This window comes from Momordica charantia (genome assembly GCF_013281855.1).
Source record: "Momordica charantia cultivar OHB3-1 chromosome 6 unlocalized genomic scaffold, Mcharantia_2.0 BLBB01000006.1, whole genome shotgun sequence".
NCBI classification, from domain to species: domain Eukaryota; kingdom Viridiplantae; phylum Streptophyta; class Magnoliopsida; order Cucurbitales; family Cucurbitaceae; genus Momordica; species Momordica charantia.
In genome coordinates, this window is record NW_028275164.1 from 1005789 (window position 1) to 1032954 (window position 27166).

The 27166-nt window shown below is 35.2% G+C and overlaps 4 protein-coding genes across 10 annotated transcripts; all 4 read right to left on the minus strand.

Annotated features, from left to right (window-relative positions):
* Positions 1 to 2010: 2010 nt before the first annotated feature.
* On the minus strand, positions 2011 to 6619 carry DXR (1-deoxy-D-xylulose 5-phosphate reductoisomerase). 2 transcript variants are annotated; one of them, XM_022279254.2, is made up of 13 exons: positions 6287 to 6619; positions 5459 to 5631; positions 5054 to 5140; positions 4645 to 4770; positions 4493 to 4555; positions 4061 to 4210; positions 3825 to 3892; positions 3541 to 3652; positions 3331 to 3435; positions 3087 to 3208; positions 2717 to 2863; positions 2386 to 2580; positions 2011 to 2316 (listed from the first exon to the last, which is right to left on the minus strand). In XM_022279254.2, exons 1-12 carry the CDS (start codon positions 6372 to 6374, stop codon positions 2412 to 2414), a joined length of 1410 nt encoding a protein of 469 aa, XP_022134946.1. In that variant the 5' UTR covers positions 6375 to 6619; the 3' UTR covers positions 2011 to 2316; positions 2386 to 2411. The 2 variants fall into 2 exon arrangements, with proteins under 2 accessions (XP_022134946.1, XP_022134945.1); XM_022279253.2 differs by having other exon boundaries at positions 2011 to 2580.
* Positions 6620 to 8230: 1611 nt separating this feature from the next.
* On the minus strand, positions 8231 to 15467 carry PEX14 (peroxin 14). Of its 4 annotated transcripts, XM_022279251.2 has the most exons (13): positions 15165 to 15466; positions 14742 to 14992; positions 14563 to 14602; positions 14233 to 14423; positions 13822 to 14011; positions 13644 to 13733; positions 13169 to 13236; positions 12999 to 13041; positions 12846 to 12913; positions 12456 to 12500; positions 11991 to 12059; positions 10542 to 11055; positions 8231 to 8445 (listed from the first exon to the last, which is right to left on the minus strand). In XM_022279251.2, exons 1-12 carry the CDS (start codon positions 15208 to 15210, stop codon positions 10582 to 10584), a joined length of 1575 nt encoding a protein of 524 aa, XP_022134943.1. In that variant the 5' UTR covers positions 15211 to 15466; the 3' UTR covers positions 8231 to 8445; positions 10542 to 10581. The 4 variants fall into 4 exon arrangements, with proteins under 4 accessions (XP_022134943.1, XP_022134944.1, XP_022134942.1 ...); XM_022279252.2 differs by lacking the exon at positions 8231 to 8445 and having other exon boundaries at positions 10374 to 11055; positions 12999 to 13038; XM_022279250.2 differs by lacking the exon at positions 8231 to 8445 and having other exon boundaries at positions 10374 to 11055.
* Positions 15468 to 16391: 924 nt separating this feature from the next.
* Positions 16392 to 19039, minus strand: LOC111006870 (uncharacterized). The gene is made up of 9 exons (XM_022278954.2): positions 18844 to 19039; positions 18648 to 18722; positions 18472 to 18558; positions 18266 to 18322; positions 17972 to 18064; positions 17492 to 17564; positions 17199 to 17274; positions 17009 to 17099; positions 16392 to 16706 (listed from the first exon to the last, which is right to left on the minus strand). Exons 1-9 carry the CDS (start codon positions 18904 to 18906, stop codon positions 16578 to 16580), a joined length of 744 nt encoding a protein of 247 aa, XP_022134646.1. The 5' UTR covers positions 18907 to 19039; the 3' UTR covers positions 16392 to 16577.
* A 566-nt stretch (positions 19040 to 19605) lies between these two features.
* On the minus strand, positions 19606 to 23304 carry KLCR3 (Tetratricopeptide repeat (TPR)-like superfamily protein). Of its 3 annotated transcripts, none has more exons than XM_022279182.2 (3): positions 22883 to 23304; positions 20330 to 22332; positions 19606 to 20119 (listed from the first exon to the last, which is right to left on the minus strand). In XM_022279182.2, the coding sequence occupies exons 2-3, from the start codon at positions 22330 to 22332 to the stop codon at positions 19909 to 19911; spliced, it is 2214 nt and encodes a 737-aa protein (XP_022134874.1). In that variant the 5' UTR covers positions 22883 to 23304; the 3' UTR covers positions 19606 to 19908. The 3 variants fall into 3 exon arrangements, with proteins under 3 accessions (XP_022134874.1, XP_022134873.1, XP_022134872.1); XM_022279181.2 differs by having other exon boundaries at positions 20330 to 22421; XM_022279180.2 differs by having other exon boundaries at positions 20330 to 22366; positions 22883 to 23303.
* Between the last annotated feature and the right edge of the window lie 3862 nt (positions 23305 to 27166).

A 27166-nucleotide genomic window follows, 5' to 3' on the forward strand; every position in this document is an offset into this window, starting at 1 on the left:
ACGTGAGAGTACTGCAAGCCTTTTAGTCCTCGTTCATTTCACCTTGAAAATATGCGGGCTTCCTCTTTAAGTTGTAACCCAATACCTCCATGATTCTAGTCAACATGGAAACTATGGCTTTGTACTTTATAGTAACTTTGGCCCACACATTAGACCCCATCTATTTGAGACAGCACATGAACAAGCCCGGCCATTCAAATTTCTTTTAGAAAAGCAATCGTCCTTGATAATTCTAATTGGGTGTAGTTAAGCTTTTCCCTGCAAACAGTAGAGAAAGTCACAAAGCAAGTCGCTGAACGTGGGAAAAAGTGATATCATTCTATATCAGAATGTTTTGGGTTTTCCTTTTGAGGATGGAAATAGCAGGGGATTCATTTTATGGAATGATTTTAAAGTCTCATAGTCAAGGAATTTAAACTAGAAATATCCTTATTTATTGGTGGGGCAAAAGACTCGGAAAGTAACTTTATTAAAGAGAGATGACGGGAACCAGAAATTGAGGCAGAAATCAATGAAAATATGCTTATCGAAGAAAGGAAATTATAAAGTTTCAAGCACTCGGAGAGGCTTGGTACTTTTCCGAAACCCAAAAACATATCCAAATTGTGCCCAACTCTTTATCTCTTCTAGTCCTTCACTTTTATATGGTACCACTCTAACAACATTTTAGGCAGGGTTAAAATAGAAACGGAAACAAGAAATTAAAAACTTGTTTTTGTTGTTTCTAAAAATGAGAAATAAGAAACATAAATATATATATAGTTATCAAATATTTAGATTTCTTAATAAAATTAGAAACGAGAAATAAAAAAATTAATTGCTAATACTCCTGCAGAGAAAATTAGTTGCTAATGCAGAGTGGGTTAAAATTATAACCATTGAGTTTGTTGTATAGTGTCATATGAAATTCCATTTCAGGCTTTTTCCTGGCTAGATTTCCAATCGCGAAGCTTCCACGCTGGACAGGTGCTCTTTTGAAAAATATTCCCTTCATAACATGAGTATAATATCTATATTCAAAAAGCACTGAAAGAAAAATCCAGCGAATGATTGGGCTCAGGTGGCATGCTTTAGAATATCTCACAAAAAGCAACAGAGATATCTTAGGAGGGAGTTGGTTTCACATCCTCCTGCATTTCTCAACTTTTTTGCATAGGTGTTAGACATCTATATTTATCAGCTATAGGTTGAAATAGAGACCAATTTTCACCATATTTTTCAAAATAGTTTTGGAACTACCTTGTTTTCTCAATTAAAAAAACCCTAAAGCCAGCCATAGATTCTAAATTCTGCAGCAGTTGGCAGAATAGCTCCTTTTCTTTGAATCCCTTCACCAAAAATAAGATCTCTTTAATATTATCTTCTTTTACTGTTCCCCCTTTTGCTAGGATACAAGTGGAAGTGGAATAGGAAGGTTTAAATTTTGAATTGAAACTTCAAATCTAGTGTATCAAGATTCTCTCGGTTAGTTTCTTTAACAGAAAGTTCATTTTCTAGTTTTACATGATGTTTCTTAGCATCTAAGTTGACTTAATTATTAATCCTATTCTAATGACTTCAACTCTTGAAAATTAGTAATGCTTTAACATAGGTTATTTCTTCTACTTCAAATCTATATGGTGCCTTTTACTTGTACTTTGCAGGTGATTCTTTTTGTCTAAAAAAGGCTATTCAGACTTTGATTAGAAATTTTTGTTCTTATTGGAGGATTATTTTTATAGATGGTTTTTCCGTTTAATGTTGATAGACTGGGCAACTTACATGGATTGTAACAGCCAAGAAGACATTCTTTTTCATTTTTCTTTTCAAAATTATTCCATATTTGAATATTGATTACGAATAAACAATTCATTAATTTAAATATTCATGAATTTAGAATTTGTAATAAGAAAATAAAATGAGAACTCAAATTTTGAATTACTTTTTTTTTTTTTTGGCCTATCAGGGACATTTTGACTGCAATACGAGAAAATGTATATAAGGCTTCTCAAGGAATTACACATCAAAAGGTTGAAATCGGGTAACCACTCATTTTCTTTCCTCTAACAAATAAAATAATCACCACATAACTCTGTTATTTTCAGTTGCTCCTCAAACAATCTGTACAACAGATCTTTTGACTTGAGAAAATAAAACTGAATTGCCTCTACAAATCCCATAAATTTATTTAGACTTCCATATTTCCCCCATTAACTGCAACATCACAATAGCAAGATGAGTAGGACATTAATCCCCCTCCATTGATTGAATGTTTTGTGCTGTGGTTTTACATTTTTTTCCTTAAATTACCAACTGTTCCCTAAAGCCATCCAACTCCTGCCAGGCCATTTCAACAGACATGAGCAAAACTTCCAATTTTTCATCAGAGCATCAGTGCAAGGTTACCTCTGGTGAAGGCGGGATGCGGACGGTCATGCAGCTACAGGACTGAAACTGGAGGACGACTGCAAACTTGCAGCATAGTCCCTTGCCCATAAGTCATAGTGTACAATCTCCTCTAGGGAAGGTGCGGTGATCAATTCATTTCGATGCTTGTCGCATGTTAGCTCCACAACCTTGAAAATATCCAAGTAGCTGATTCTGAAAACGAGCAAAACTAACGATTAGTCCGGAATCCTTGGAGAAACGTACCAGTAGAGCACAGGGTAAGCAGTTCTACAACTCTAGACCTAAGATTGGGCAGTGATGTCAATATAGGATAGAGCTAAATACATACTTTTCATCAATAAACATTTCCACAGCCTTCTCATTAGCTGCACTGAGGACTCCCGTCATGGTTCCGCCTGCCCGTCCAGCAGCATAGGCCAGGTCCATCGATGGGTATTTTATGTTGTCTGGAGTTTTGAATGTGAGAGAACCTAGCCTGCATCACGTCATTTGAAACAAAGAGGAAAAGGTATTAAAAGGGGTATATATGACCATGAAGATTAGCCCAAGGTACACAAAACCACCATAGGAGGAAATACGCAAGGATCTTTGAGATTTTGAAATGGACAGACACAAACTTGAACTACGTGGGATTTATTCAGAGAAGAAAAATGAGAGCTTTTGGATGATAACTTAAAAAGAGTAGATGACTAGCATACTTGCAAAGATCAAGGCGAGGCCAAGTTACTTCAGAACAATATAGTCTGTCTGGCCATGTTATGGTGTAAAGGATGGGCAAGCGCATATCAGGCCATCCCAATTGTGCTAAAACAGATGAATCCTGCAGACAAATGGAAGATTTTCAAGATTTTAATTATTAGTTTAAGTTCTCCTAGTGACCTGTCCCTACATATTAAATTTGTTTCATACTGAAATTAACTGTCATTGTAGTTTGGAATAGACCTCTGTCTCCACCATTGAATGTATGATAGATTGCGGGTGGATTACGATTTCGATGTTATCATATTCAGCTCCAAACAAATAGTGAGCTTCAATGACTTCTAGGCCCTGTCACAAAAGTGAAACCTATCTTGTTACGTGCACAACTTAACAACAGCGACGCTGGTGCTTTTTGTTTGCAACTTGAATTACAAACGAGACGATGAACTAAACCTTGTTGAAAAGAGTAGCAGAGTCAACAGTGATCTTCTTTCCCATGCTCCAGTTAGGATGCTTTAAAGCATCTGCAACTTTAACGTCCTTCAACTTTTCAACTGGCAAGTCCCTGTCATTAACAGCCTCAAGAAATTATCAATTTGTAACATATTCAAGGGAAAATAAAATGCATGTCTGACATTGCATAAAAAATAAAATAACTTTTCGCTCAACAATCTGCAGAAAGGTGATTATTTGTTTATTCAACTCAGTAACCACCAAAACTTTATATAAATTTACACCTGAAAGCCCCACCAGATGCAGTCAAAATAATACGGCGAAGTGCACCCTCTGGCAATCCCTGAATACACTGGAGACAGAAATATTTTTTAAGATTCTCCCACAGGATTATAGGTCACAAAAGTTGATTAACCACTTGACATAGAATATGCAGTGCTCTAACTATCAAAGCAGTATGCAGTTGACGGTGTAAATTACTTTGTCAACACAAGTTTCCATCAACCAAACTGTTACATACCTGAAATATTGCTGAATGTTCTGAATCGGCGGGAAGGATCTTTACATTGTGCTTGTGAGCAAGAGGAAGAACAAAGGGACCACCAGCAATCAGAGTTTCTTTATTGGCCAAGGCTATGTCCTTCCCAGCTTCAATGGCAGCAACAGTAGGCTAAAGAAAGACACTAAGTTCAGATTCTACTCACTGTTGTTCATCTAACTACATGAGGTGCTAACAAGCAGGCAGCATCTTCATATGCTAAACATACAATTACGATATCATGTATTTAACCTCCCGAGATGTTCCCAAGAGAATCATTTGTTATTTCTATGGAATTCCGAGTATTCTTGGACTATATATAGGGAACTGGAATTTTGGAGGGTATGTTCTTTTGTGAAACATAGTTGTGTATGTGTAACTATATTCTATAGACCATTGGAATAGATAGGGTACCTTTAGACCAGCACATCCTACTATTCCTGTAACAACAGTGACAGCGTCTGGGTGTCTTGCAACCTGAAATGTTATTCAAAAGCATCATTTAAAGGATGTAAATGGCTTTCATCAGTTAGGCTTTTTAACAAAGACTGGGCAGGGAATAGTACCTCGATTATTCCCTGCTCGCCAGGGATAATCTCAGGCTTTTCATCAAGATCAGCCAAAGCCTCTTTGAGCTCATCAACTAAGGACTCATCTCTTACAGAAACTAATTGAGGTTTAAATGTTTTCACCTGAGCCATAGAAGATAATAATAATAAGCAAAGAGCTTCAGCCTTCAAGGATAGTCCTTTCATGCTTTCCCATCAAGGACAAATTACTACATCATCCATATAATAAGTTATCTACCCTTTTTTCTATGCTGTATTGCTAAGGTTAGGTTGGGTATATTGGTATTATTTGTTTAGAATCAGAATCATTAGGGTTCAATAATCAGGCTGCGGCTTCAATTTCAAGATGTGTTTTTACCAAGCTGAAACAACTAGTTCCACAGAATATCACATCATATATGAATACCTGATCTGCAAGGAGAGTTATATTAGAACCAGCTGCAAGTGCCACAACTCTAAATTTATCAGGATTCTCTGCCACAATATCCAATGTCTGTAGAACCACAATTTGTATGTTAGAAACTGTCGAGGGACTAAAATATCGGTTATACAATCAGTGGCAGTATTTATTCATTCTTTACAATCTTTTTTCCCAAAAGGGACATGTCTTCTCTTGAGTCAAAACATTAATTGTGGACAAAGGTATTTGTTTTTCCATTTTCATTTTTTCTCGTTTTTGGTTGGGGTAACTGCTTCACATGAATAAGATAAATCTTGAAAGGTTTGTACAAAATATATTCTTTTTGGTTTTAGAACTAAAAAGAAAAACATGATTTTTGTCTTGCTCAAGTAGATGGCAAATTCCACATACCTGAGTTCCAATGGATCCAGTGGATCCCACAATGGAGATAGGCTTCTGGCCTTCCCATTTCTTACGTCCTGGCTCCGGGACAGCTCGTCCAGGCCAAGCTGGGGGAGGAGGCTGTGACGAACAGTGAATTCTCTTATGAATTATGGTTCTGCACTCCTTTAACGATGACGTACCTAAGAACAAAATAATTACATTCAAACGCTGCTTGAAGTGAATAAAGCAATAGCTTATTTGAAAGTTTCAAGCTTCCAGAGCCAAAAATAAAATTTAAAATTTAGTCTCGTCTCTGAAGCTTTTGGAATCAAACTATAGGTCAACGAAAAGCCTTAAGAGCCCCTTCTCCAGAGTCAGATTTATTCAAGCACACATGTACCTTCTCACAAGCCGATATACAAGACAACATAATGGACTAAAATAATAAACAATTGTGTCAGAATCCAAACATATTCCAATCCTAAAGAACAGGTCAAACTCAAACATGACTTCTTCTCGGTGAATTTTAACAGTATCCTGATGAATCAGTCAACGTTTGGAGGGAAATCTCAGATAATCAAAGCTGCTATGAAATAATACAGAAATCCAAACAGAGGCGAAAAAGTTCCAGGTTGTTAGGCAGGGACGAGTTATTAATCATGAATAAGTTTCTTCCGAGGGCTCGGTAGGTGAAAATGCCGCAGCTAACCAGTCCAACAGAAGAAACTGATTCTACTGAGCTAAGCATGCTCACGAAAATGGAGAGAAAGTAAGAAACAGCCATCTATCCGCTCACTCCATTTTTGTGGTCAGCAACCAAATCAGAAAATCACGAAGGAAGAAAAGAGAGAAAACCTTGAAGCTTGGTGAGGTGTCTGGACCTGGAGGAGTCCAAGAAGGAGAGCGCCTTGATTTCAGGGTGAGCCAGAACATTGAACGCCATTAGAACCGCAAAATTCAGAGAAGAAATGGAAGGAAATTGTGGTTCAGAGCTCTTCTTTTTTCAGTTTTGAAGGAAAAAGAAAGAAAGTGCCAAAGTTTTCTGTTAAGAGACCCACAGAGGTTGAACTTTGAAGATCGTGCCGGATTTCGAGTGGTGGAGGAGACGGCAGAAAGTTTTTTTCTTTTTCTAATTTTCAGGTAAAAAAGGAAGAGAAGTGGGAGAGTGGAATTGAAAATTGGAATATGACCAAAATGGAATCAACGCTCAGCACATGAAATACTTTGGTTGTAATATTCCGTCGTTGCCTGCCAAATTCAACTGACCTGGAAATCCCCACTCATTAATAAAATTACCTTTCCAATTTTTTTGAATTATAATTATTCTTATTTTTTACAATTTCAGAAATCAGTTGAACTTTTTTCTTTTAAGATATAACATTATAAATATGCAAGGAGAATATTTTATAATACTTTGTATTTATTCCTTCATTCATATTTAGACGAATCATTAATTAATATATTATTTTACTTTATAGGGACTACATTAATTTTTTTAAATGGTGCAAACCATTAATGATGGAGAAATAAATGTTATTGATGTTTGAACTAGTTTAGCTGACTTTGTTTTTAGAATATAATATTAATGTGAAATGAAAATTATCCTCCAATGAATAAAAAAAATTATAATATCTTAACTAGTCGAGTTTAGAATATAATACTAAAAAATGGTATTAATGTTTCAATTCATTGAATATATTAAAATTTTATTTATTAGGTTAGAAAATCGAGGAGATAGAAAATGATGTTTTCACTCTCGTTAGAGAGAGTCTTAATTTTCTCAATTTTTGTTTTGTTCCTCAATTCGGCACTTCAACTGCTTGAATTTGTATTTTACTTGATCAGACTCGAGCCCTCACACATCTCATTTGTGCTAGAAATAACAAGTAATTAAAACCTCATTTTATAGTTATTTCGAGCTCGTTCAATAATATTCATGTTCTTATTTCTACTTATTCATTTTTAATTAAAAAGTTTAATTGTATAGCTCCAATATCCATAAATTCAAATGATGATAAAACAATCTTTTAACTTATTTGAATTGTTTCTAAAATTTCTATAATCCCAAAAAGGGAGAAATAAGAAATATAGTCGACTTCAAAATGCTTAGATTTCTAAAGAAAGTTGAAACATATCAAACCAAGCCCTTCATTTTTTGTTTCTTGTTTTCTAAAATTATGTTTGATTTTTCATTATTTATTTTGGAATGTTTCCACTTTCTATGTAAATAAATTTTAAAAATAAAAACAAGTTTTAAAAAACTGTTTTTTAAAGTTTTCATAATTAAACTTAGATTTTAATAGCATTTTCAAAAGCAAATAACAAACACAAAGTAGACGTAGTGTTTCTAAGCATAATTTTACAAAACAAAAAATCTTGAACAAAATAATTACCAATCGACACCTAAATTGGATAGAATAATACAGCGTCACATCTAGGCTTGAATTTATTAATGGTAATAGCAACATGGACCAATGAATACTTTGTCCTTCTCATTTAAATCGCTTTAGCACCCACTAATAAAAATAGATTATCTTGGCTCAATTAATTTGAGTGCAGAAGTTGGTTTGATTTGAAAAGGGAAAAGGGAAAAAATGGGTTTGTCTTTTGTCGAAAACGACAGTAGTTGCATAAATGTGAAAAAACGTACGACACGTTTGTCTCGTTTACTAATTTGTGTAAAAAGTATGGGGTGGGGACAAACACAAACCTCGTGAAATACATGGTTGGGAGTTGGGACCTCCATTCGTTATTAAATGCAACCATTGACCCACCTCTAGAGAGAGAAAGAGCATGCAATAAATCAAGAGAGAGAGAGTAATACGATCTCTACCAACTCGGTTACCAATAACAATACAATGCTTATACACTCCACATCATTTCTAGAGGATACTAAATTCTTCATAGTTGACAATGAATGAAAGTAGTATTCATACCAGCATAGTACTAAAAATTTTTCCAATACCTCGCCTCTCATCGGGCATAACCCATGCACAAAAGATTTCAAATTGAGCCTGTGAAATTAGTAAAAGGTTAGGAGATGTTAGTAATTTGGTGTGCACAACAAGTTTGTTTGGACCATTGTTCATAAGAATTATAGTCTTAAATAATATTTAAATGGTAAGGTCTAAATTGGTGAAAAATGAGACTGAGAAGCCCCAAATTTGCATAGCCTAGAATTGAATTGTACGCACTTGTGAGCTTTATGATTTGTAAATAATAGTACGTAATATAAAAGGTAGGCTTCATAAACCTTAAATTCATGTAACCTATGGATGAAAAAAACTCAAAATTTTAAATAAAATACATGAATCAAAGATTATTTCCATGACTAGACATCGCTGTCCTAAAAGAATTATGCAACTATTTACAAGTCCATAATATGCAAAAGAAGCTGTTGGTCTTAAATAAGGGAAATTCATGACATGAACTAAAAAAAGTACCTAAAACTTGTTGTTTTCTTTAAATTTTTGTTGTTCTAAGAACAAAACAACTCCTAAAAGCTTCTAAACAGATGATCTATTAACTCGCTAACCACTAAAGATTGTGAATATAATGACAAATATTCTAATTTTCCTAACAATGTCGACCAGACAGAGTTCAAAACTAAGTTGGTCCAGCCTTGAAATGTTCGTAAAAAATAAGGAAATGAATCCATGGGCGGCATAGATTCGCCATGTGCTATGCTCAAGAGAAGCTCATTAATCTCAGAGAATAGATCCTTCAACTGGAATCAAAGATTATGCAAGCAAAGCGAGTGAGAAGAGAGATCCTTCCTCAGAATCAGAGGACTTCTTTTCTTCTCATTTTCCTGCCTTCACAAACGCACTTCAATATGACAAATGCACCGATTTAAGAGGAGATCTTGGATATGGAGTTGTCAATTCCTCCGTTCTGATTAGTAACAGCAAACCTAAGAGTAAGATATGGGCAGCTCGAGAACTTACGCGAGAAGACCTTCTCTTTTGGTCATCTTTTCCTTTTCGGGTGGTTGCAGATGCGCTTAGTTGTCTTATTTCGAAAGGCTTGGAATATTTATTTGGTTGGAGGATTCTTTGTTGATGAGATTATCTTGTTTTGCTCTAGAAAGGAGGAGTCATTTGTGAGCCTAAGGACCTTGTAGGTCTTTGAGGTCACTCTCGGTCTTAAGATTAACATGTATGAGTTTGTTAGTCTGTATTAACAGTGAATCGGTCAAGCTCAATCGATGGGTTGCGAAGTTTCTATTTAGCCTATGACCTATTTAGTTCTTCGGTTGGCTCGCAGCCCCATATCCAGTTCCCTTTGGGACCCTACAATGGAAAATTTTCCAAAATGTCTTTCCTCTTGGGAGAAAGCTAATCCAATCAGCTCTTAGCATAATACCTACTCTCTCCTCGTTAACCAATTATGTCTCTTTAGTTTGCTCCAAGCTTGAAAGGTTATGAGGAATCTTCTGTAAGAGGGTGTTGATGAGGGAGGTGAATCTCATCTATTGAAATGGTCATGTGATGAGGGTGCGCTAGGTATCAGAAACTTGGAAAGAAAAGAATGCCACTTTCTAGCTAAGTGGCTTTGGTATTTCCATCTAGATGTATGGTGCTTAATGGCATAGGATCATAGTGAGTAGATATATGAGTGATTCTAACGTGACTGGAGGCAGTTTGAGAAGTCCATAGAAAGAAATTTCACAAGGGGAAGTATGAAACGTTTTTCAAGCCAAGTTGGTGTACTGGATGAATAGGCGTCTAAATATCTAGGGATATATTTTCAGGTTTTCAATATCTAGGGATATGTTTTCAGGTTTTCAGAGTTTTCCAGTCACAGGTACATAAACAACAAAGAAATCCACATAGAAATACAGGTTTGACCACTCAGTAAAGCAGATTCCTGATAACAGGGTTCAATACCGATCTCTGTGACTCTATCCATCAAGATATGGAACATGGGGAAAACTCCAATGTAACATTATATTAAATCTGCTATATAATATCTTTATTCCATAAATGAAAAACGCGACAAGATATTATTTTGCATATTCAACAAAGCACATGAATATTTTCAGAGAATGATATATAGCATTCTTTCATCTATTTCTATAAACTTTTGAAGGAAGTTCATAAAACTGTACCTTAGGATCATACGTGATTTTTATAATACTCTAACCCAGTTCATTGTCCTCCAGAGCCATTTTCTTCCACTTGTATCTCACTTGAGCTCTCTCCCAAGTTTTCATAATTTGTCGTTCCCCCGGATTCAGAAATTTTTGTGGCCTTCTGCAACTCATCAGTTACATTTGGATTTGTTACTAGTTGTTCATCAGTAAACTGCTCTTTCTGGATAGATGGTTTTGGCCGTCGGATGGCTTCAGCTGCTTCTGGCAATGCAACAGGTGGTGGCTGAGGAGGAACCCATGTGCGTTGAACTGACTTCTCAGCAGTGAGCCCACTCGAAGAGCCTACCTTCAACTCATTGCTATCGTTCTCTGTAATATTGACATTTCTCTTCTGCCACCAAGGCACTGAAGCGTTACCATTGATCTGATAGGTCACGCCATTGTTTGGTGTCAAGGAATTCAAACCTTCTCCATCTTCTTGAGTTTGAGAGTAAAAGCCAGAATTGTTTTGTGTACCAACCTCCCAGGGCTATTAGATGCACACACACAAAGGAGAATTAGTAAACACTTCTTTTTTGTTTTAGTTCACAAATGATCAGTTAAATCAAGTACATATCAGAAGTTTACTTATGACCGATCTAGATTTTTGTTTTTGGGATAAAGCATAGTCAGTTTTGATTTACGACAGAGACAAAGTACAATATCGATTAAAGAGCATGTCCAACCCATTGTATCTGGCAACCATTAGAAGTGTATCAAATTAATATTTCACCTAGACAAGCAGAACAATACTTTCAGAGTCCAATAAATTCTAAATGCAGGTTTAGTTTCACAATATATGCATTAGAGGAGAGTGTGGTCCCCCAGAGTAAATTTCTAAAAGTAATCAGAAATTATCCTTTTCTTTTCTAAATTTTTAAGGACACGTATATCTAGTGAGAAAGAGGTTTAAGAATAATTGAAATGGAATTCAATCAAAACATTATCTGCAGGAATGATAGTAAAATTTTAATATTGTATTTGTTAAAATTATTTTTTAATAGTAATTAGAATGGAGAATATTAAAAAGATATTATCTGCTCATGCATAAAATGGAAATCAATTTAAAATAGGAGAGAGTTACAACAAAAATGGGAAGAAAATTGAAGAGTATAGATATTCATAAAAAATTTCAAAAGAGGAAAAAAAAAAGAAGAGGAAAAAAACAGGAAGAAAATTCCTGACATTTACAAAGAAAAATGGGGATAAATATCCCAATACTAAGAGAAATCAATCAATATAAATTATTTCGATGTTGAAATGAGCCCATAAATTGGGAACCATTTTCCATTCCTTAGTTTAGTGAAGGATAAGAATTAGGAGGAATGAATCTCAATGTCCTCCCTCCTTTTCATTCTGATATTCTATAAGTCTAAATGGCATTAAAGACAAGAATATGTTGAAGTAAAACTTTCATTTGAAAACCTTGGCTTTAGGAGCTAGGCGAGGATTTGATGGCTGTTGATTTGGATTGGGAGGTAAATCATCTATGTCCTGCAAGTAGGCCAGCATTAAAAAAACTTAGAACAAATTGCACAAGGAGTACAAGAGTTTAAACCAAAAAAAACTATTTGCAACTACAATTTCAATCCCTCAAGTATAGCATCTATTTCAATTTGATTTCTAAACCTTTTCTGCATTAATTCAATTCAAAAACTACCATTTAACTGCAATCATGTTATTCCAAATAGTAACAAAGGCTCCTAATACTGTCGTTAATATGACCAACTATATCACCACCTTCCTGGTGAAATGACAAATATTGAACCCAAAGGAAAGGTCCAACTTGTTACTAATTATGAGGGCGTGTTTAAGGAACCAAATAGAAAACTAATCTATTAATTTGAAGGCCGAAAGTCTATTCTACACTAAAAACTACAAATAACTTACTCTAATATTAGATGGTTTTTCTCCTCTCTGGACCATGGCCATGATCTGCAGTTGTAAATAAGAAAAAGAAAACTGAATCAATGCACAAACTTAACCAAGGTATGACAGGACACATCAGTAACCAGCAGCAATAATTAATTATCGATAACTAAATAACTGCAATATATAAGAAATCTGGAACTTGTTAAAGTAGATCAGTCAAGTCATGGTGTGGCAAACTGCAGATTGATCAATCAAATTCTCACATCTGAGGGTAAATTCTTTAAGTTGTATCATCTATTTATTTTTCAAACAAGTGTTTATGACCAGATAGCATGCTTTCACATGGGAACACTAACTCATGAAAGAAAGAAATTTGTTATCCAGAAGTGACACTCAAGATTAAATTACCTCCATGTAAGACTTGGGGTGGGGAGCAACTGAGGATTCAACAGGTGCGGCAGTCAAGGAAGGTGTCACTGCATATGAAATTCTAAGCATATCACATTGATGTTTCAAACAAAACACCATACGCAGAACAGCACTTAAACTGCTAACAACTACCTGTCTGCATGTTAGTGTCCAACTTGCCATTGGCATATGCCTGCTGAAAAATATTTCAAATGTATTGGGATCAAAATGCATAAAGTAATGGAGATCAGATAATATAAACAAAAAAATATCACCTCAAGCCAAGACAAAAGTTGCTCATTATATTACCACTTTTAGCTCACCTTTGAACTCATGGTAGCAATTCGATAATCTTCCTGATCAAAAGTAGCAGCTCTTCCGTACGTGGTTGCTACCAATAATTATAAAAGAATTAAGAACATTCATTAGTAAGTCAATGTATTTCTGATAACTGAAGTATCGTTTGCAAATATATTATATGATGCTGAGTTGATGGTCTCCTTTTCTAACAAAGAAGTTTTTCCATTTGTTCTCATTGCTGAGAATTTTAAAGGAATTAGGCACACCTATAAGGTCAACTAAGTATTTCTGAAAACTGAAATGACATTTGCATATATGTTATAATCAAAAGACTATGGAGGGCCTCATATCAAACAAATGCACTGCATACCATACGAACTTAAAACCTAAATATCATTCTCATCCAAGTAAACAAATTATAAAACTTGCATATCCGTTACAGTAATTCCATTTTTTCTTTATTAAAAACTTCTCTCTCAGATAGCTAGTCTGCAGTACCTTCCAATTTCTGAATGGCATTCAGCATCAACTTCATCTGCCCAAGCTGAGCATCCAACAAGTTAACGCAGTCCTCAAACTTCTTTTTGTCTGAAAATAATTGAAAAAGCTCGTGTTATCAACTTGTCAGTCCAAAGTAGACACAGAATTAGGGGGCAGAAGTTATGGCTAAAACCACCTTCATTTTTTGAATACAGCATCTCTTGACTCGCCTTTGCCACATCAGATGCTGCTGCTGCTGCTGCTTTGGCAGCGGCTGCTGCTTCCTCAGCTACACTTGGTTTTGAGTTAATTTTCTTCTCAACGCCATCATCTTCTTCCAATACAACTTTGCGCACCCAAGATTTCAACCTAGGAATAATTGCATTCTGAAACAGAGTGCACTTGATCAGATTTCACATAAAAATTCCAAGTATAGATTTCTTTTTTTTTTTTTTTTGACAAAATATAGAGTGATGAAACAGTGCACTCAGCCCTATCGTTCAAATTTCAATTAGAAGCTTTGCATTCAAATACCAGAAATATTCAACAACACACACAGTCATAAAATGTTGTCCATTGAAAGAATTATGTGCAATACAAGGGTTACCTTAATTACTACAACTGTTCCAGCACCCGAAACAGCCAGTATTCCTACAGCGAGAATGGCATGATACCAGTGGAATCTAGACCGCGTGATGGTACCCACGCTAGATACAGCACCACCAGGAGGAGGAACACCGGCAACTGGTTGAAGAGATTGCGTTGAAGGCTGTGGCTGAACCAAGTTCACTTGTCCATCTGTTCATGAATAGGCACATAAAACATAATTAATTATGCCAACTCGATAATTCTTCTGACATAACAAGCGAAAATAAAATAAAATAACGGAATGACTATACTATGAGAGTTTTATTTTGTTCCTCGGAGAAATCATCACCTTGACTCACATTAGCCGTCTGTGCAGTAGGAGGCGGGTCCTGTTTTTACACCCCCCCGACGCCCAAGAGAAAAATATAGTGTAAAAAGTAGTTAGAAACAGCATACAAATAAAGAATCGACGATAAACGTAAATCAATAGTCTATAAGACATTTCGATTGTAATCAAATTTGGCTTACGGGCACACGCCTGAATGCTTCATCAATCTCTTCCTTCGTAAGACCCTTTCTCTCTAAAAACGATCGTCTGTAGACAACTGGAGAGCCTTTTACCCTAGGGTGTTGAAGGAATTTGACAGCATTTTGCACTTGATCCTCTCTCATTGGTTCAGAGTTTACAAACACGGATGGCGGAGAGGTTTGCTTCTCAACCTCCGCCTTCGCGTCGCCGCGATCCTCATTCGTTGCTCGTGCAGGAGCTGGAGCTGGAGCTGAAACAGACACCAACCTTCAGCTAATACTTACATGAGGAGAAAACAGGAAACCAATACTGAAGTTCTGGATTCCAAGTTAGTAATATCCCAGTAACAGTGACCAAATCAATCATACAGAACACAGTGAAACCAAATTGAATAAAAAAAAAGATCAAGAGGGGAATCAGACCTGAGTTCTGGGAGTTCTCGTCATCCGATGGAGGAGTTGCCGCCATGGTAGCTCCTTCTTTAACTCGAGAACATCAAATCCGAGAAGAATGAAAAGCCGGCGGCGGGAGAGAGGGGGAGGGGGCGGTCTGGTCCGAAGACTAAACCAAATCAATAAATTCTTCGATCGAAGAAATTGGGAGATCAGAGATGAAGAGGAAGATAACGGTGGGGGAAGTTGAAGGATAAAGGGGAAGAAATATCAGACGAAAGCTCCACGTTGAAGCAGAGACTGGATTTTCCGCATTTCGAAGCGCAGCGCAAATTTATTTATTTTTATATTTATATTTGGGGGTCGAGAATTAAAAGAAAAAGAAAAATCGGATAAATGGAATATCCCATTCGGTTTTGTTTTCTAATTCGTAAATTCCAAAATGTTTTCGTGTTACTTCCTTCGAAATTACACTCATTTTTAAGAAATATTATATTATTGATGTTAGAGCCATGAATACCGACATGTCACGTGGTCAAACAACAATCTTAACCACTATTCACCTCCTTCCATCTTTACATTTAACCTTGTTTTATGAAAATTACTAATATGAAACTTACTTTATAAAAATTGACTACTATGTAACCTATTACACATTTGTGTTTGTTAATGTAATTCTATGAAGATAGGCCTGTAACTTAACTTATAAATTATATTAACGAGTTCATGAATTATTATTATAAATAATGATTAAAATCTTGATACATAACTATCTTCAATAATTTAAATTTTTTAAACTTTTTTTAAGTACAACATATAGGGATGAAAGATCGAACTTACAACTTATTGATTTAAGATATATGTTAATTATCGTTGAACTATGCTCGATTTGACAATAACTTAAACATCTTTTAGTATATATATACTTAATTAGTTAATATACATACTTAATTAGTTAATATCCGTTTAAATTACAAAAACTAATAAGACTTTAATATCTCGATCATAAAAAAAGTTTAAACCCATCTCCAAGTCAATTACTTATCCCAATGACCACTAGGTGGACTAAAGGTCAAATCCAAATTATGCTAAAAAAAAATGGTAAAATCCAAATTAAATGAAAAGGCATTTTGTTTATATTTTTTATCAAGTATATTTGTTTAAACCAGAATTATGAAAATTAATATAATTTGATTAATTCATACTACTTTTAATTCTCTTTAAGTTTAGACCAAACAATCATTAACTCTGGAGCTGTGGACCAAATAGGCATTAACCTGTAGATTTATAAAATTAATGTCATTGAATGACTACTTTTTTTCAAACAAATTTTAATGTAAAGAACAAAAAATTAACTGACATAGACAACAAAAAAAAAAAAAAAAAAAAACCCCCAAAGAACTAAAAATGTAATTTCATAATTCTGACCCTGAAGTTTACATACTAACTCGACAGCTTTAAATTATTAAGGAGTTTGTCCACCATGATTCTCTGTTGAACCCCAGTAAGAGTTTCCGAGTTCATAATTGCATTAGAAACAACTATGGTTGTGGATGGAGAATCAGCATTTACCTGGAAATAGAGAGAAAAAGTTATAAATATGTGACAGCTATTAGTAAGATTGGTAGAAGAAATTACATCTTCAAATTTCAAAGAACAGTTCAAAGTTAACAAGGCAAAAAGAAACATAGAAAACAGTAAAACATTCTATGAATCGAGATTAATTCCAACAATCTAACACGAGTGTTCATATAATGAAAGTTTTTCTTGATGTAAACAGAAGGTCAATATGTGCTAGAAGAAATCATAGGAAGAGAATTATACATGGTAAACCATAAAGTAGAGCAATGGAAATCTAAGGATTGAAAATATACCCAAACACGGCCATTTAAACCAACTGCTGTCTCGAACGAAAGCTTCTTCCCAAGAGATTCAAGAACTGGACATGTAGGCAAGCTTAGAAGCCTAGAAGAGAGGATAAAATCATCAGTGTGAATGAATGATCAGAAAAGTGACTCTTAAAGTGGGGAAAAAAGAAAAATTAAGAAAAACAAATTAGCTTACATTCTTGATAAGCCAGTTGAACATTCAAACATGTAACCATCCTTTAGGAGGCCAAATCCAGCAGCTTTCCCACTAGCTATCAAGCAAAATGATACTCACATGAGATATATTCCATGTCAATAACAACAACCAAAAACTGGAAACGGAACATAAACTTGCATAGAGTATCCAGGGCCTGCCCACCCCTCCTCTTCAGAGGAGGAGTACGCAGAAATGTGAATTCATTTCTTTCATTGATTGTTTCTGCCTTCAAACAATTTATTGAACACTGGGAGAGGAAGGAGTTAACTAACCATCGGTGCATGCCAACTCGGGATTCATACCAGGGTTTGCCTTCACTACTCGCACATAAAGCAGGGCACCTGCCTACGAAACAGGGAACCAATAGGATATGTTTAAGGAGAATGACGTGTTAGCTTCATGATCAAGCACACTCTACTTCGACTGAATACACTTAAAATTACGCCCCCACCCAAAATAAAGAAACACTCAGCAACGGGGTGATTTTCAAAGGTGAATAGCAACAGTCCCCTGAAAAAGTATATCTCCCTGAGTCAGGAATTAGGATAAGTAGATTGCAATGAGAGCCAAATTCCAGAAGGTAAATATGCAAAAGGTAACTATACCACCCTGCACCCTCACAGACACCTTTCTGGAGAATTCTGACAAAGTATTTTTTGATGAAGAATGAACTGACAAAGTACCAAATCTCTAAAGGAAAACACGGGAGTAACTATACCAAAAGCTATATTGGCATGAAAAGCTATACACACCTCAAATTTGGGTATGTTTCGCCTCGTTCCTCCTTCAAATGCAAGAACGGGAAGGAGCGCCAATGCAGGACCTTTTATGTCGACAAAAAAGTTCTGCAAACAACATGAGGAATAAACATCACAAGATGATATCTTACGGCGTAATGGAACAAAAATCTTCCTTAGCGCCATAAAGACTTGTTAGACATGGATACCAGCCAAACTATCCAAACAAGACAAACAGAAAGAGGAGGCAGTTATATCGTGATTGAACATAACCATATTTAAAAACTAAAACAATAAAGAAGCACTTACATCCGCTCTAGAGTCAACCACGATGCCGAGTACACAATCTTCTGCACATGGTACGTACTGAAAAATGGCAACATTTAGAATGATATCAGCAGTCTATTAAAATGAAGAAAACCACCGTTACAGAAGTTGCAGTTTAAAATTCAATAGTTAGCTGAAAGAACAATATAAGGATCCCCATTGTCAACGAAACAAAGTCAATTACTGACCCTTTTCTGTGAGCTTTCAACCCAATATTTGTTTGGTTTCGAGAACCTCAGTTTTCCAGCCTTCGAGACAGAAATAGCATCATGGTCCTGAAAGATACAAAATATTGTCAACAATCCTGTAACCGACACATATATGGAGATGCAAAAACGAGGAAAAGGAAAACCCTAGCAAACACCTGTCGAAGACCGCCTCCAAGCTTGATGGTCTGGTTGGCCATGTCTGAAAGGTCAAGAACCACATCTCCTGGAACCTAAACAATCGACATTCCAGTAAAAAAAAATCCGAATACTCCAAGTCATTTACAAGCTGTAGAACATCGAACAAGAAAAACAAGGTGGGAAAACGGATACAGGAGATTATTTGAAACTTACAACTGGCCGATCAGCGACGGTAGATGATGAACTGGAAGATTTTTCCACCATAGTCGCAGACATTACCCAGTAAACAAGCTCTTCAAATTGCAGTCGGCGATCGGAAGAATTATCAGTGGAAAAAAATATATATCTATTGGGCGAGAGCAGTGAGCGCAAAAGAAAAAAGAGGGTACGCGCAAATAAATCAAAGCAGATTGGTTTATAGAATAATTAAAAGGCTAAATATAAATTCTAATGTGTACTGTTATGTATATGTTGAGTCGAATTAGTACACCTAAATTATTCGTCTTTGTTTTAGAATTATTTTAAATACTATTTTGAGTACACCTAAATTATTCGTCTTTATTTTAGAATTATTTTAAATACTATTTTGATCTCAGTACTTATCTAGATTTATTTTAATTTAATTTTAGTTATGGTAGTTTCATAACATTCAGTCTGATATTTAAAAGTGACTAATTTTGTTATTATTTGTGAAATTTTAACAAATTTTTTATTTATATTAAAATTCCTTTAATACAAACTTATTATTATTATTATTGAAATAAAGAAGATAAAAATGAAAATAAATAGATAAAAAATACAGAGACCAAAAGTACATGATCAATTTGAAAATATATTATCAAAATAAAAAATACAGAGACAAAAATAAATGTTGGAAAGTTCGTTTGAAAGTATAGGGCTTGTATAACAAGGAAGAAGCTGCTCTTTGAAGGAAAAAAAAAGGGCAAGAGACTGTCCAGTTAAGGTTCTATGGTATAATACAACAGCAGGGACATCATCCACGTAATTTCATTCAAAAACTGTATCCAAAACAATATCGTAATTCCAGAACAATGTGATATACAAAATGACAATGTCTTCACTTACATGTAAAAATATACAAGAACAATATGACTTCTTACATGATAACTTAATCGACAACGCACACGAAAACGCCGCATCCTAGTATTCGAACAACCTCAACGATCAGGAATTTACTCAACCACAACTAATAGCCATGTTTCTGAATCGGTTCTAGACACGGCGACGATGATCGCTCTGATGATGTGCGATCTTTTATCAAACCTTAATGCCTTTGTTGTTTACCGGATGAGTATTGGCATCGAGAAGAGTCTCGAGCGATCTCGCCTTTCGGCTCCGAACTCTGCCTGCTTCTTTCAACAACTCAGACAACCTCCTCTTCTCATCGTCAACGTCAGGATTCGCTGTCCCGAGTTTTTCCTCCCGCATGCCAACAATATGCTCCAAGATTTCAATTGCATCATCCAACCTGTATAAAGAGTTCATGGGAGGAAACCAATCAATCAAAATGGAAAATACTTGCAAAGTTGCATAATCTTTTGCATTACATCATAAATAAAATGACACCATCAACACGTCTTAACGACATGATATTAAAAACCAACTTGATTACGGAGACTTTCACAGATATAGAAAGGGATTATTGACATATATCACGGTAGAAAGGTGGCTACATTACCTGCCAATGGCGTCGTATGTTCCAGCAAGGTTACTATATACCCCAAGAGTATCAGGATGATACGGGCCGCATTCTTGCTCTAGTATGGTCTTGGCCTCTTCAAATAACTCGACAGCTTCATTTATGGCGTATTTCTGAACACATGCTAGCCCCATTTGGTTAAGGGCTATACCGAAGAAGGCCGATTTTTTCTCTCCACTATTGCGGAGCTTCGGAATTGCAATCTTGAAGGTGTCGTAAGATTCAGAATAGTTTCCCAACATATAATACAATACGCCCATCTGGGCTTCAATTCCAGCAATGGTATTTTGCTGACCCGGGGCATCGTTATATATCTTCAATGCCTTCTGTAATAATTTGATCGCTTGCTCAACTTCATTCATTGATTCATAAATAGCAGCAATATCAGTAAGACCGCAAGCGATCTCCTCCGGAGGAATCCCCGGGACAGGCTTTTCATAAATTCGAAGGGCATTTTCACAGTAAGATAGTGATTCCCTCATTTTCCCAGTCTTGTTGTACAAATCAGCAAGACGAATATACACCGACCCAACTGCTGGATGGTTCTCTCCTTTGGTGGTCTTGAAAACAGTAAGGGCTTTCTGATAAGCAAAAACAGCCTCATCGTAACGGGACAGCGATAAGTATGAATCTCCAATACTACAATCAACTGCTGCCACATCCATCTCCTGGCCATTTGCCACCATGGACATGCCGGCTAAAACAAGATGTTCGAGCGCAGCTTCGTGATTGCCTTTTGTTTCGCATATAAGGCCCATAAGCCTCCTATCTGCAGCCTCTTCAAGAGAAGCAGGACCAATATTCTTTTTATGAATATCAAGAGCCAATTGACAAAACTTCTCAGCCTCATCAAATTGCAAGGCTTGAACATGGGCTTCAGCTAAATACCTATAGGTCTCACCAACTCTGAGGTCTGCTTCTCCTAAAACTTGTTTCTGCACCTCTAATCCAGTTGTATAACAGACTAGAGAATTTTCCAGCTGACCCAGCATTGCATAGGTATCACCCAACTGCATATGACCGGCAAATTTGGCGAGCGCATGCTCGTGGCCTTCCTCAATGGCAGGAATCTCAATGGAGTGCTCCAAAAGAGGTATCGCCTCGCTGTACTGGCCTAAACTGCAGTATATAGCTGCTGTGACGTGCAAACACATAACAAATTCTAAGTTCGGTTTCCCATTTGCAGACATTTCAAAAGATTTTGCAGCGCGAAGACCTAATAGAAGAGCTTTCTGCAGATTCTCCCCTGAAGAAACTAAATTCCTTGCTTGGTTGAGTAGAAATGGTCCTAGATCAGGATTATCCATCATTGATTCATTTAAATCCTCCGTTCCATTAGGCAATTTAGAGCCTTTTAAAGGTGAATCTTTCTGTTTCTTTGTGTGAGAGGCAACCGGACTAAGTTTTTTCGTACTTTTTTCATTCTTTCTGCCAATGGGAGGTCTATCAGACAAACCCTTCCCCCTAGGACTTGATTTTGGGGATGCCTCATGGTCCAACTGCAAGTGAGAAGCTTTCTTTCCAAGGGAAAGACGTTTTGAACTTCCAGATTGCGTATTTTCTGTCTTCTCCTTCTTATCCACAGATGGCGAATCCTTCACAGAATCACTAGGAAAAGTATTTTCAGGCTTCTCAACAATGTCTTCTTCCTCCCTTATTATCTCCACCTCCCTCATCTCTCCCCCTACAAGATGATTCAGTTCAGAATCGATCCGGGATTCCTCGCCATCAGATCCAAAGCTACGCCTCGAAGGCGACTGATCCGAACTTTGCATATCACAGACATTTTCATAAAGCTTCTCAATAGAAGTATCAACCAAGCCATCAACAGGGATATCATCATGAACACTTCCAGGGCTCTGAAGACTCAACCCGCTCTTGGGCGACCTGTTCCCGTACGGATCTTCCATAGGAACCAAAGTACCATAATGTTTGTTCGCAGCTCTTTCTTCACGAACTTCATCCATGGCGATTCCCGGCATCTCAATATCCCAAAATCAGCGGAGAACCCAGAATCTAATTATTTAACAGCAGTAACAAAGCTCACAAAAAAGACAAAATACATATATATCTGCACACCCAGAGAAAGAGAACAATTCACACATTTCCAATACAAACAGGAAGTAATATGAAGCTAAAAAAGATGACCTCCGATTCGGTAATAAAGCAAAACGGCGACCAAAACAGCTCAATTATGTGTGTGTCTTATCTCAGAAACTTTCCAATCAAAGCCGTCAAATAAGATATTAAAAAAAAAAAAAAAAAAGCAGCCGAAAGAACAAATAGAACAGGGAATAGGGATCCACTCATCCAAATTCGATGCGCAATTATCGAAAACAAATCCACCCAACAAACAAAAGACTTATAATCATTAACTTTTTTAATTAAAACCAACCCACAAACAGCTTGCAGGCAATAAATGCAATCAAACGACAAACAAACAATCAATCAATTCAATGCCATTAAAATTGGGTAGTTGAAGAAAACCGAAACAGATCAAGCAATACCCATAAACATAAACAAAATCCGCACCTCAAAAGGATCCCATGAAGAAGAAACACCTAACGATTGCGTTCTCCGGGTAAAATATCAGAGAGCGAGAGAGGAATACATATATAGAAACAGAGATAAAGGAAAATTGGGGGGTGTTTTATTGGTGGGGTGGTGGCACATAAAAGGACCAAGATGGCGAAGAAGACAAGAGGGTGGAATTTTGGGGGAAAATGGGGAATTGGGCAATCGGATGCGGAGGAGAAAATGAAGGAGAAATGAGAAGAAAGCTAAATGGGGGGAAAGTGGAAGTGGTGATGTGAGCGAGACCCGTCGCCCACCGGGGCGGCGTGCGAAGAAAGAGCTCAGCGAGAGCGCGACCTCTCTCCCACCGGCGCGGCCTGCAACTGCCGATTTCGCATTCTTCCCTTTTTGTGCGTTTGAAAAAGGCTCTTTTATATTATTACACATTCCGTTCTTCTGCTGTCTCCGCTGGAGAATGAGAAGAATTCAACGTGGCATCGGCATCGTGCGGGGGCGAAAGGACGGTTCTGCCCTTCACACATTGCAGCAATGACGTTCATGTCCTCTTCAAAATTTTATTTTTACAGTAAAGTTTAGTTTGCTTGTCGTGAATTTGAAGGGTTGATGGGGGAAATGGGAATGTCGTTCTATGCGGACGGACAGCGTGTCACGGTCATGAAGTTTACATCCTTCCTTCCTTGTAAACTTCCTCAATAAGTTTTTTTTTCTTCTTTCTTTTTTAAATCTTGTAATAGTGTGTTAGGATGGTTTTTTTGCTTTCCATAGAAAAATTATTAATTTAGAATTTAAGCTCTCGATAAATAATTACTCAAAAATGTAAAAAGAAAAAAGAGAAAAAGTGTTTCTCCTACCTTATAGTTACACCATCTCAAATAATTTATTAAAAAATTCGTAAAATTTTAATATCCGTATCAATCTCAAATAATATTTAACACGCACAATTATGTGTGCATTTGATAAATAAGAGATTTTTTTTTTCTTTTTGAAAAAATCTAAAATATGATTTTGTTTTTTTCAATTAGACATTTTTTATATATAAATATGATATCATAAATAAGAAAGTAAAAGTTATGGAAGACAGAAGTATTTTAACTACTAGAACTGCGGTGCTTTGATTGTTAGTAACAGAACCTACAAGTTTAATACGTTATTATAAAATAAGATTTATTAGATACCGTCATATTACTAGTGAGCTATACTCGCTTTAGTAATACTGGCTAAATCTTACCACTCTTATATTGGTCAATTGAATTTCTGTAATTTTTCAAGATATGTTCATCAATTAATTAGGATTAAAAGATTGAAAAAATTCGAATTCTCACCCTCACATGTTGTCGAAAAAAAAAATTGTAAATACTTAAAATTTAAGAAATGCATCGATTAAATAGTGTGATTAAATTATATAAACTAAAAATATAACTCTGACTTTTTTCTTTTTAAATAATGTCAGTGAGCTCTCCACATAGAAGGTAATATGTAAACATCCCCTAACAAATCCCTCGCAATCTCTCGTACCAATTACATTGTTATTAACTAACTTATATTTATAGCTTTAGATTTAGAATTGGTCCCTAAACCTTCAATTTTGTATAAACATTTTATAAAATTCGCCAATCTATTAGATACGATACTGAATGGTTAGACCTTATTAGATACAATTCAATTTTCTATCTAATAAATCCATAAATTAAAAAAAATGATGAATAAGTTATGAAACTATTACAAATACAAAATTAAATACCAAAGGAACACTTTGAACTCGACGAAGAAGACAAATTAAAAGTTTAGAGTCGTATTAAACACTTTTTAAAGTTTAGAAACTTAACTGCTTGTTGTCTGTAGCATGAACTCGATGAATTTGAATTCTCCGAGAAGATAAGGAGTATTAACAACTAGACCGTAAAACCCAATGCACTTTAACTATTGCTTTGCACAAACAATCTTATCAAATGTGTGGGATAGTTGAGAGGTGGTGACATACAACAACCAATCTCGAAAGATTACTCTTTTGCTAATAATGCCTAACTACTACACCTAGTTTTCCAAAGGCATGACACTACAAAATTGGGTAGTTTGTGCAAGGCATATGCTTCCTAACAAGCAACAAAAGTGTGCGAAGATAGTCATCGATATCATATCAAAAGTTGAATGATTAAACTTGTAATTTATCGAGCAACATTGTCCACGCTTGTGTTATCACTTTCGAGGGCGTACGTGGGCTCCACACGAGTACAGAAATGAATAGATATCACCCACTCCCCCATACACGTGAGGCAAGTAAATAGGTTAGAGTGGTCCTATCCTATCCACCTAATTCCAAAATTCTCCCTCATTATTTACCTTCTCACACGACCTTTCAAAAAGTACAATTTAATTGATAATTTATTAATAATTCACACATTTCATTAAAGTAATAAGATACTAGTTATTGTACTTTATTTGCCATTATTCAATACTTTTAGGGGTTATTAAGACATTATTGAGTTAGTTCTTGAACATGATTCAATAATTATTCAATTATGTTGTACTTGTAAAAGGTTAAAATTATGAGCATTCATACATTGGAACATTTAGTTTTTTTTTTCTTATCCAATTGTTGTAATCACTTTGAATTTATAGTAATTTTCTATTATTGATGTGAATATTGGGTGAATTTTAATTTTATAATTTTTTTAGTACAACAAATATGTCGGTTATGAAAATTTGGATTTTTTTTCCATCTCCAATCTCAAAAAAAGAAGTAAATCATTTACGGTTTAGCTTTATTAATTTTAATCTAATTGATAATATGAATCCTAATGAAATTTTAAAAAGTATAAGAATCAAATTAAAATTAAAACTAAATTAAAACCACAAAAATAATTTCCGACTCTAAAAAGATGTTAAATTATGCTTTGTGATTTTTTTTTTTACATTAATTATGCTTTGTGATTGAAGAATAATTTCATGCCATAATACATAAATCAAGTATAATTCAAATATTGAAAAGAGAAGGGTAATTCTGGAAATAAGATCTCATGAACACTTTTCAAAAAGCCTCTATGGCATGTAGTTGGCAATCATGAAATAAATGTTAGTTGTTTTTTTCTTTTTTGAAGCAACATGTATTTAATATTTAATAACTCTTACCCAAGGGAAAAAAGAAAAAAAGAAGAAATTCCAAATATTAATTTAGGGAAAATGTACTATTATTAAACTGCCTTTAAAGAAGTGGAAGAGATAAACAAATCGTTGCAATGATTGGGCCACGTGTCCAAATGGGAAACTGAAGTTTTGGTGACAGCCTTTTAATATAAAAATATAGAGAGGTTTCTAAAATGAAAAGTGCTTTTTTTTTTCTTTCTTTTTTTCCTTTTTTTACAGCTAAATCTGTCCAAAGAAAGTCATCTGGCTTTGTGTTTGGTTTGGTGGTACAATTGGTTGTCTTTTTTCTCCTTTTTCTGTTTTGGTTGAAAAGGTAAAATTTTAATTGGAATGAAGAATCATATAATATCACATAACTTATAATATTATTTGATTTTGTAGAGTGTATCTAACATAGAACGATGTTTGAGCACTGATCCGTAAAATTTATTTTTTGTCGATCCATTGTCAAATTTTTTAGTAGTAGCCACGAGAAAGATAGAAATTGATAAGACTTAGTTTTTTTTTTAATAAAAAACCTATTAGATAAAAGTTTGAAAGTTATGAGACTTATTATTTTAAAATTAATTATACACGACATAAAAAATTGAAATGCATTTTTAGGAACTTCTTATAACCTAGGAACTTATTATTCCTTCATAATTCGGGTACCAACATTGTAATTTAAATCTATGGTAATCTTGCTAAATAATTTCTTTTAGTATGATAAATATAGGATGAGAGATTTTAAACTCCTGATTGCACGAGAATGAATTATATATTTTTATCGCTAAGTTGTGATAATATTGGTATTGGTAAGTGAAAGTTGTTTTCTAGTTAAAAGATATATAAAATTAAATATTGAGACATCAACAATTTTGTTGTGGCCAATATGTTTTTTAAGATTTAAAATAAGAGAGATATTTGACGAGTTAATTTAATAAGTTAACGTTAAAAGATTTCAGTTTTTTTGTAATTGTCAACTTGAGTATAGTTCAACTAGTCAACACGGTACAAATCTCCACTTTCACATATTGTAATTTCTTTGATGTTTTACGTAGATTTATTGAATTGTAAATACTAATATATGCATGGGAGAGAGCATATTTTACAAGTTTTCATTTATTTTAACCTACAAGATTAAAAAACCCGTAACAT